We start from the raw sequence: 11,078 nt of genomic DNA, 5'->3' as shown, positions 1-11,078 counted from the left end.
AATTTAAAAACCTCTCAGCACTAATTATTGTCCAATTCTAAGTGGGTCCATTCCTTGGGATAATATTAATGGGTTATTATTATCACCACTTTTCTCTTTTCCTTCACCTAATTACTTAGAATTTATCCTTCCTTTATTTTAAATTGTCTATTCTATCTATGCAATTAAACACTATTATCCAGAGAAATAAGCCCTGTCTTTACCCTCTCCCTTCAGCCCTTGAACACCCCTACTGATCCCTTCCCTCCCCTACCACACACTTCTTCCAAAGGGAAGAAGAACACATTGAGTCCTTTTGAAGGTAACATCTTATCACTGTGGTGTGAGGAATTTAATAAGGTTATCACATATGGTGATGAGACATACTGAGCATGCCCCTTCCCCCACTGCTGGTTAAAATGCCAGGACAGGTGGTCACAGGCCACAACCAGTCTGTTGCCACAGTGGCACTTGGGTGTGGCTCTGTCATCTGTCCCAATGGTGGAAGGCAGATCATCTCCAAATCTTGCTCTCTGGACACTTTTGTTTGGGGTCTTCATCCCTGGTTCATTTTGTGACTTTTACAATAGTGGATTATATTCTGAAATTCAGTGATCCCTAGTGGCTTTGTCCTAGATCTCCAATCTGTTTGCCATCTGGCCTCTTCCTGAGAATTAGCACACATTGTATTAATGTATGTCTCTTTTTCAATAAGGATAATGTGTTTGTGTTTTATCCAAAACTACAAAGAAAAAGATAAATATTACATTGTTTAATGGAAATGAAGGAATGCAGTAAAAAGTAAATATACTTGAAAAAAAAAAACATTGAGATTAATCTGTGGTTTGAAGCGGCACCTATAGTTTCTTTAAAGATGGGTCTCTTCTGTGAGCAAGAAAAATGACAAGTTTGCAAAACAAGTTCTTATGCATGTTTGGAGAGATCTTTAATATGTGTGTTTGTTAAAAGCAGTGATTAAATGTATACACAAGGAATCAGTTAGTTTTAGACTTATTTTGCTCCTTTGTTTCCAGATAGTTAACTATGAGTTATCTAAATTATTTCCTAATAATTCAATACTTTTTTTGGTTAAAAGTTACAATCTCAAGGTTGAGAATTTCAAAAGAGTTAAATAACATAAGAAATTTTAGGCTTATTTAGTGCACTTTGGGTGAGGGATTTATCATTTTATATTTCATTGACACATTTATAAATTGGCTTATAAGCACATATATAACTTTTGTTCTGATTTTTAAAAATAAAAAAATTATGTTCTTTTTGTTATACATGATTATAGAATGTATTTTGACATATTATGCACATGGAGTACAATTTGATATCCCTGTGGTTGTACATGGTTTGGAGTTGAACTGGTGATGTATTCATAAATAATTCAATAAATGTGGTATATCCATACAATATAATCATAGGCAATCTGAAAAGGAATGAAGGACTCACACTTTACAACATGGATAATCCTTGAAAATAGTCTTCTATTTGAAAGAAGTCAACTATAAAATGTCACATAGTGTATAATTCCTTTTATATAAAATGTTGAGAAAAGGCAAAACCAAAGATTAATGGTTGCCTGGGGGCAGGGTGAGGAAGGAATTCGAAAGACCTCTCACACATAGAAGAGTTTCTTTTTGGGATTATGAAAATGTTATAAATTAGATGGTGGCGATGGTTGCACACCCTCAAGAAATTACTAAATGCCACTGAATTGCACTTTTCAATGATGAATTGTATATGAATCATATCTACAGCAATAATTTTTAAAATGTATTTAGTAATCTTTGCATGGTGATGATCCACTGCCTCCATCATCATCTTGCACCACTCCATTCCTTTCCTATTCTCCCCCACTGTCGGTCACCTTCTCCCAGGGCAGTTGTGCACGAGGACTCTGGCATCCCGCCTCCGGAAGAGCCTGCACAGCTTTGGGCTGGGTCCTGCAGCTGTTGACTGGCTATCCCCTGCGCACGCGCACTGTCTGCTCGCACAGGGTGGAGATGGACGCCAAGAACTGATGTTTCTCGTGAGCGTCGGTTGATGGCAGTGGTCTCTGATGGCGGCACATGTCTGAATCAGTGGAGGAGTACGGACAGGCCCCTCGGTTTAATATTTATCCTTTTCTTGAAGTGTGATCTTGTCTACCAGTAATGTCCTCATGCTGTGCTCTGAATGCCAGGCTGGCTGCTGGAGGGCACTTGCGATCACGGAGGACTTGAGGCCACATGCCTCAGATTGACGCCTTTTTTGTGCAAAATTTGTGATCATACAGCAGTAGATCTTTAGTAAAGTGGCACAGCGATTCTGGCCTTGTGTGTTTGAAGGTTAATTGAAGTAGTGCATCTCTGCTGCCCTGGTGCACGGGTGTTGAGTAAATGATGATTTATTCCAGGCCGTGTTCTGGGTGGACCTCATACTGCAGTTCACTTGTCTAGGTCCCAGGTTATCAGCTGCCCTCAGGATGACTGTGAACCCTTGCCACACCCCTAGTAGATTCCCCAATTTTTTGTACTTACCACCCCAGCCCTGATCTTAGGTGACCCAAACATACTGAACTTGTGTCCCAAATCTTACCTTCAAAATCTCTTTCTGGTAGGTCATAAGACCTAGGCCATTTTCCATGAGGGTTTTTTGTTTGATTTTTGCATTGCTACTGGTCAACCTGAACCCATCTTCTGCCATTTTCCACTTGTTTCAGAATTTATGCTTTTAACCCCAACCTCAAACTTTGTGTCATACTTCAACCATTTTATCCATTCCTGATTCTCCTAATAAGCCCTTTTGCTTTCCTAGTGCTAGATCATACTCCTTCCTCTTTCGCAGTTCCTGTCCTTTTACCCTGTTATCCTGTCCTACGTTCAGGTGCTCTCTTCTCATGCAGGCTTTGATCCCCACCTCTACCAAAGAAAACCACAGTTCACAGCAATTCAAAACTCAAAAGTTCTCTTTATTACTTATCTATTAATTCTTTGTTCAATTTTATTAACTTTGAAACATATCTGAATGAATAACCTACCCCTAACCCAAATCTATATATATATATATACCTCTATGTGGAAAGAGTATATGATGCTCCAGTGGTACCAGAACCTCTTTATTGCTTATCTATTAAACAATTCTATTACATTACTTTATTCAATTTTATTAAGCTTTAAAATTCATCAATCAATAAATTTGTACCTATTCATATATATAAATGTGGAAAACTCTTTGGTATTCAAATGGTACTAAAAAGACTCTTATTACTTATCTATTAATCATTTCTATTACATTGCTTTATTCAATTTTATTGTATTTTGAAACTATATCAGAATTAATTAATGTATCCATCTATCTATGTTTCATATGTAGAACACTACCTGGTACCCAAGCCATACCAAAAGTCCTCTTAATTATTCTTAATTCTCAGTGGTACAAAAAGACCACTTTATCACGTATTAATCAACTTCAGTATATTTCATCTAATTTTATTCAAATTTCAAAATATATGAGAATGAATAAATTTGTATCTATGTATTCATATACATGTGGAAACTAACTGGCAGCCACGTGGCACCATCAGTCTTAGCAGCTCTTATATCGTATAGCCATAGTAGTTAGCAATTTCCATCTCTCTTTCCCTCTCAATGAAAAACTGCACTCTCCCCAAAGGATATTTGGCAGCATTCTCACGCTCTTGTTGAGCCTTCTTCTTCATGGCTTCCCGCTCTGGCCTCTGCTCTTCCGTGATGGGAGTTGACATTACTGGCTCAGGAACATTGGGTTTCCTCCATGGAATTGGTTGTAAGGCAAAGTCTTGGAGCAGATATCGGTTTTGAGGCTTGGGCAGTTGGGACTGGAGCTTGTTCACAAGGATGGAAACAGGGCCCCGCTGGACAGAAGTGCAAGATGATGTTGTGTAGGCTGCAGGCCTAGAGGCAGCAGACTGAGGGACACTAGGCTGGATAGACGTGGTGAAGCCTGAATGGATTGAGTGGGATACAGCCGGCTGAGCTGGCTTGGCAGGACGCATGAAAGATGTGTTGGCAGGAGCTGGTCGGGATTGGTTGACTGCCCTGGGTTGAGCTGAGCTGGTAGAAGCAGGCTGGGCAGGGTAAGCCACAGTGGGTCTATGTGAGGCCAGAGACTGTGGCCTGCGATATACAGGTCGAGGTTGAGGTTTCTCTGGGGACAGAAAAGGCAAAGGCACCAATTTAACCTTCCCAGGAGGTGGAAGCTCATGCTGGGATGGAGATGGACACTCTTTGTCAGCACTGATATCTGGTTTCTGGGCTTGAGTTTTCTCAGGACCTTTAATCTGCGGCCAGGGTTTCCTAGCTGGGCATGGATGGGGATCTTTGTTACTGCTTGAGTTTCCCAGGGCCCGGGAGGAAGAGAGCCCAGGATTCTTATCATTCTTCTTCCCCAGTGCATGAAAAACCTGCACGGACTCCAGCATGTGCATGCCTAGATAGCTTCGAGGCTTTTTAAAGGTCTCTTGGCTAAGCTCTGGTTGATTTCTCTTGCGCTTTTCCTTAGGAACCATTGGCTTCTCTTCTGTCTTGACCTTGGTGCCTGCCTGCTTACTATCTTTGGCTTTCTTGGAGTTGTTTTCTCTGCTCCTTTTGGGTTTTTCCTGCCCAAGGCCCTTAGCTTTGCTGTTACTACTGGGTGCGGCATTTTGAGTTTTGGTGTTAGAATGCTTGGCTGTGTTCACAGGAGCCCTGTGACTGTCTGCCTCCCTGCAAGCAACTTCTCTCTCTAATGGGCACTGTGGGTGCTTTGGCTGCATTTTGGCCTTAGGAGTTCCATCAGGAGGCTCTGAGGCTTTATGGTTGTTCTTCCTAACTTCATCAGCATGGTCCTTTATATCACTTGAATTTACCTGCTCCTGATTCACCATGATATCTCTGGTATCATTGGCTTTTATGATTTGGGGACTTTCAGGTTGGTTAAGGTCTTTGAAGGAATTGAAAAGCTCAGGAAGGTGAATATCCTCCACCAGTGCAGTGAGGTCTGCAAAATCACTGCTACATTCAATCCCATTTACAAGTGTGCCCTGGTCCTCAAGACTCAGGCTACTCTTTCCCAGACTGATATGTTCAGAATGAGGCATCTCCTCTTGGTCCAGAGGACCAGTGGAGGCCAGGAGCTGGTGGATATCAGAGATTTCTAAAGGAAGTAGTGGAGGATCCTGGTTTTCTACTGCAAACTGGTAGGCATCCAGAGGCTTTGAAAGCATGACTTTAATCTCATCCAAACTGTTACTGTCTGTTTCTTCCTGACTTTGAGTTGGAGGCAATGCCAAGAAATTAGTAGAGCTCTGACCTGGAGTAATTACTGGAAGGTCTTCACGTTCAGTTGGTGGGTTACTCTCAAGTATTTGGAGATTTTGGATACTTCTGCTAGCACAGGAGTTGGGGAATTCTGGAGGTTGTGGCAGACAAAATGCCTGCCTTGGAGGTTGCAATCCCACAGAAGCCTCTATTCCTAGGGAAGTTTCCATCACTGCAAAGGAATCAAGGAGGATGGTAAGTAGGATGCTCCCCCTACACAGCAACACAGTAATCAGGGAACCTGCCAACTATGGAGAAGGCATTTCTAGTAGCTCTTCCTAGGGACCATGGACAGGTCTCTGTTAGGAGCTAGGGGCTGACCCTTAGTTACAGGTGATCAGTAGATGTCCTAGATTTGGGCTGGCAATGTTATCATGGCAGCATGGCTCAGTGCCCTGTGTGAAACCCTCAAAACCCTCAAAAAATGTTTTAAGAAACCTGTCATTCTTCTGTAGCATCCTCTGCATTTTCTCCACTCTCCCGAGGATATATGAACACTGAACACCATGAACTAGGAGAGAGTGGAACTCTTCCCCATAAAATACTTGTGAAAGGACACATTTTGAGACACTTGCTTCCCCAAGGATCTCTGAGTACAGTTTAAATCCTGGAGTTAATGCAGGAAAACTAAATTGTCACTACCATGGTCAGTTTTGAAGTATCTTCCCAAGAGACCAGAGGAAGATCAGGTAAATATTTTATAATATGGTCGAATAGGGAGACTGATCTATCAAGGCAGTGTAAATTAGCATCCTTCAGTGTGCTCCTGGAAGTCTCTTAAATGCATTGTGGATGACCATTACAGGGTCCTGCATTATCTTCTTACAGAGTCTGAAAATGCATAATGCTAAATAAGGATAGGGATTAAAGTCTCAGGACTTGAATTCTGTGAATCTGTAGACCCACAGCTCCCAGCTGCCTATTTAACCCTCCTTTGATTGCTAATCTTATTCCTTCCCGATGTTCCTGTCTGTACTCACCTTGAAAACTTGTTTGTGTGATAGGATGAGTAGACACAGAGTAGTAGATGCCAGGGGTAGAGACTGATGGTAGGACATTTATTGCCTGAACCTCCTTCAGCACCATCACCATTTCTGGTTGAGGGACAGTGGCCCTACTTCCTGCATATGACACAGAACCATAGGATTGCAGGTAGGGTCCAAGACCTCCAGAGAGCAGAGGCCCCAGAGTGTTTTGATCATAGTAGTAGACCTGACTTCCTTTCTGGTAGGGAAGTGACAGGGTGTGTGCCTGATTTGGAATCTGAGATGGTGTCCCCTGGACAAGCCTGGCCGACAGTGATGGATACTCAGGGACCATGGCATTGGCATCTGAAGGTGTATCATATTGGGCTGTCATAGACATGGAAGGAGCTGCTGTGTCCTGTTCAGTGACAGTCAGAGTATAGTCCCCCAGTGAAGATGACTTCTTTTCAGCACCTCTCATGACATTCCACTCAAAAATACTTGGATAGGAGACAGGTGTCATGGGGATCTGGTGCTGGCTAGCAACCCCAGACAACATGGCTGTGCTAGAATGTTCATAAAGATAGGCACTGCCCATGAGTGACTGGAAGGAGGTGCCTGAGTTTGAAGGCAGTAGCCATGCTGAACTGACAGCTGGAGCAGAGACTCTGGAGAAGTTGCAGACACTTCTTGTTAGGGAAGCTGCATTGCTCACCACAGGAAGAGAGAGAGGCAGAGAATTTTCAGTTCCAACTATAGAAGAATTCTGGGAGTTTTCTGTAGGAAGCAAGAGGGTGATGAAAAATTGATGAGACTGAGATATTCTTAAGATACTTGAGAAATGGTATTATTTTAAGGTTGTGGCAGTCTGGAAGCCTCTAATGCCAATAATCTTTGAGATACCTCAAATCAAACCATTTAGCATGGCTGCAAGTGTTGGAGGAGTTTGGTACTCTTACAATGAACTGCTTTTTCTTTCCAGTGGGCAGAGAAAACCTAAGTGTTCTAGTTCACACATTGTTCCCAACAAGCATCCTTCTCCCTGACCTAGTTTTCCTTTGAGCTTCTCCTAGTTTTGGAGCATGAATATGCTTTTCAACTGAAGCATTTAGGAGTTAGAGAACATCTAACACTAGAGAATATCTAACATTATCCGTTTGCAAGGGTCAGAGACGTTTGATTGACTTTTCAAAATCAATTATAGAAACCTACTCCCTGACAGGATTTTGTTCTGTAGACCAAGACCACAAGTCAGAAAAATAGAATTTTATATTTCCTGTTCATAGAAAATAGTACTGATATTTTCACTTTTTCCCTCAGTCTCATTTTGCTCATTCAGGTCACATGCCATTTCCCAGAGTTCAGTTGTACCATCCAGATGGTAATTTAAGGGATCATTATTTTGGCTATTCATGCCTGAATTCTCATGTCAGTATGACCACCTGAGAGTAAGTTTCTCAGGAAATGCTTTTTGGAAGAAAAATTTATTTAAACTTTCTGAGCTTCAGGTTACTCATCTGTAAGTGGTTACAATAATACTAACAGTCATTATTCATCCATGTATAAAAGTGGCATATTACATAAGAATTATATGAAAGAAGATATAGTATGTTCTGGAAAGGTAGAAAGACAAAAATGAAAAACAGCATAGAACTATAAAGAATACCTAGATCCTAATGAAAATTTTGATATGTAGCAAGTGTCAAAGCATAGTAAATTTACTAACAAATGAAGTTCCATTATCATACATACAATATTAGGAAAGTGAATACTTCTCCTATGTTTTAGTGAATACTGTTAATCAAAACACTGCCCACAATTGAAGGTGATTTTTTTGTACCTATAGACAGAGAAAGTATATCAGCAAATAATAAGCAGAAAATTTAATAAATAATAAGCAGCAAATTTAAGTAAACATGAACATATAGGTAGCCACAATGTGTAGATAAATATTTCAGTAAAAAATACTATGAATCCACATGCAGTCCAACACACCTGTAACCTCAGCTATTCAGGAAGCTGAGGCAGGATGATCACAAGTTAGAGGATGGCCTTGCCAATTTACAGAGACTGTTTATGAAAATAAAATTTAAAAAGGGCTTGGGGTGTAGGTCAGTGGTAAAGTGTCCCTAGGTTCAATCCCTGGTAGTTAAAAAAAAAATCCAAACCAACCCTCCTCCTCCAGGCCACATGTTCAAGCAAAAAGTGAAGCAAAAGAGCACTATGAATCTGGCCATGGTGGGGTGGGCCTGTGGTGCTAGCACTTGGGAGGCTGAGGTACTGGAATTGCTGGAGCCCAGGAATTCAAAGCCAGTCTGGTCAGTTTAGCAAGATCCTGTCTCAGAGACAAAACAGATTGTGCTGGGGATATAGCTGGTGGTAGCATGCTTGCCTAGCATGAATGAGATTCTAGGTTCAGTCCCCAGTACTGGAAATAAGAAAAGAAAACAAAGGAAAGAAGAAAGAAAGAAAGAAGGAAGGAAGGAAGGAAATTTTGTACAACGTAGAGAACAAAACAAGAAGTGTAAAATAATTTCATCACTGTGCTGGCTCATCTTCCCCTAAATATTACCCACACCAAGTAAAAGTTATTAATCCCACTAGTAGACATTTCAATTAATATAAAACATTTTCTGATAAGCATTTCAGTTATAAAAAGCAGGATGCATGCTTTAAAAGGGTCCTGAATGTTAAATTTATCATCAAAACCTAGTTTATAATCATCTTTAACAGGAAACTGTTCTCCCTAATATCTGAAAAAAAATCACCATTAAAATATAATAATACAATTCAAACATTATTTTTGATGCAAAGGTTGAACCCAGGGCTTTGAACATGCTAAGCATACACTCTGCCCCTGACCTAAACCCCCAGCCCAAAACAATTCTATGAAATGTGAAATGACTTTGCAAAATTATTTTAGATAAATGTGGAATTAAAGATGTGGATCTTGACTTTTTCTTCTTATGTAGCTCTTTCTTTTGGTTCTTAGGTTTAAAAATCGTTAGTGACTATTTGTATGTACTCTGTTGAAGAAAAAAAAAACTATTGTAAAGATGACAAAAAAAACTTCTGCTTGAAAACTACCTATCACACAAAGGAACGCATCCTTCTGATGCAAGTTAGGGCACATCATTTTTCAAAAATTCTTGTGGTTTAAAAAGCAGAGTAAAATAGGACATGGAAAATGCCATTTCCCCAGCCCTGCCTATAACCACTTTCATTAGCATGTTTACAGGAAGAATCATTTCTAAAACATACTTCAAAAATGTTCATGTTCAAGCTGTCTAGGTCATCTGTGTTCAAAGAGACCATAGAAAAACTCCAAAAAACCAAATGTGACTTTTCTGAGAAACTGCTTTCCCCAGTGATCCCCTAATTCTACCCTTAGTTTCCTTGCTAGTCTGTTAATCTAGACATTCTCTCAACCAGCCTCAATTGTCCAGTGCTGGGAAGATATCCCCCTATACTCTCTGCATCAATTTAAAATCTTTGTTTCTCTTGCACATTCCATCCCAACATCCTCTTTTTTCTTCAGAACATCTCCATGCTTTTCCTCTCTTTTATTCTTTTATTTTCTTCTCCTTTATTTTGATGTTTTCTCCCTGCCCCCTGGCCAGTTTCTGTTGCCCTGTGCTTCAACAGTCCCAAACTTACTTCCCCTAGAATATCTGCCTCCTACAGCCCTGTCCTCTCCCTCCCCATCCCTAATTCTCTTTTCACGTAGTTTAAACAGAAAACTCCAAAATATGTGAATGTCCATTTTAGAACAGCACTAAATTTGAAATACTGAAATGGAAATATTGGTGAAGGAGACTGTTACAGATGAAACCTCTAGGTACACAGTGTGAGTTTTTGTCTGTCTCAAGCTTCTCTTTTTCTGTTGAAACAAAGGTACTCCCCAAATCGGATTTCATTCTCTAAAAACATGCCCTTTAAGACTCAATATTAGAGGAGTTGTGGTTCAGTGGTAGATCATTTGCCTCATATGTGTGAGGCACTGGGTTTGATTCTCAGCACCACACATAAATAAATGAATAAAATAAAGTCTACCAACATCTAAAAAATATTTTAACAAAAGATTCAATATTAGAAAAGAAAGGGACCAGGGCACAGGCAGTCTGTTATCTTCATAGAGCAGATGAGGAAACAGATTTTGTGAGAGACTAAATGATCATCCATCCCATACCCAGTACATGTCAAAGTGAAAACTCAAATTAGGTCTCCAGATTTCTACTTCCATCCTTTGCCATATTATTCTAAGCTAGTTGGACTCCACTAGTACACTGAGGCAGCAAAAAGCCTAATGAAAAACTTTAAAAAGTTTCTTTCCTTACCTGACATTGTCAGAGAAGAGGTGACATCAATTGCAGATACAAAGGATGAGGAGACCACCCCAGAGGATGTCTGGGTGACTGAGGCTAGAGAATGCATGTTCCCCAGTATGGAGTTCCTGGTCACTGGCCACTGGTCACTGATGACTGGTTACTGGTCACTGGTCACTTGCGATGATCCAAATTTGCTTACAACTCCATGGAAACCCTAAGATTCTACCAGGTGGCAGTAGGTTGGTGGGAGAATGATGTCACAAAACAGGCAGTTTAAAGGTATGAGGTAGCCAATAGGGAGGTCAGATTCCCAACCAGAAGGTGGGATTGGGTGGAGAAACTGACAAGAGAGTTGATTGGGTGGAGAAAGTGACAGGAGACTTAAAGTAGCACCTAAATGTCCCAGCTGAAATCCTGCAAGTGTGATAAGATAGGACCACCTTCCCCAGGGATATCATCTCAGTGTTCCTTATTAATGT

At 40.6% G+C, this 11,078-nt stretch overlaps 1 protein-coding gene across 1 annotated transcript; it reads right to left on the bottom strand.

Moving 5' to 3' along the window:
• Positions 1-3,565: 3,565 nt before the first annotated feature.
• On the bottom strand, positions 3,566-10,705 carry LOC124962966 (uncharacterized protein C2orf78-like). The gene is made up of 3 exons (XM_047522246.1): positions 10,609-10,705; positions 6,287-7,048; positions 3,566-5,478 (listed from the first exon to the last, which is right to left on the bottom strand). The coding sequence occupies exons 1-3, from the start codon at positions 10,703-10,705 to the stop codon at positions 3,566-3,568; spliced, it is 2,772 nt and encodes a 923-aa protein (XP_047378202.1).
• Between the last annotated feature and the right edge of the window lie 373 nt (positions 10,706-11,078).

Source organism: Sciurus carolinensis, chromosome 13, assembly GCF_902686445.1.
Source record: "Sciurus carolinensis chromosome 13, mSciCar1.2, whole genome shotgun sequence".
NCBI lineage: Eukaryota > Metazoa > Chordata > Mammalia > Rodentia > Sciuridae > Sciurus > Sciurus carolinensis.
The sequence above is the reverse complement of the archived record's forward strand: the minus strand, read 5'-3'. Positions and strand labels throughout refer to the sequence as shown.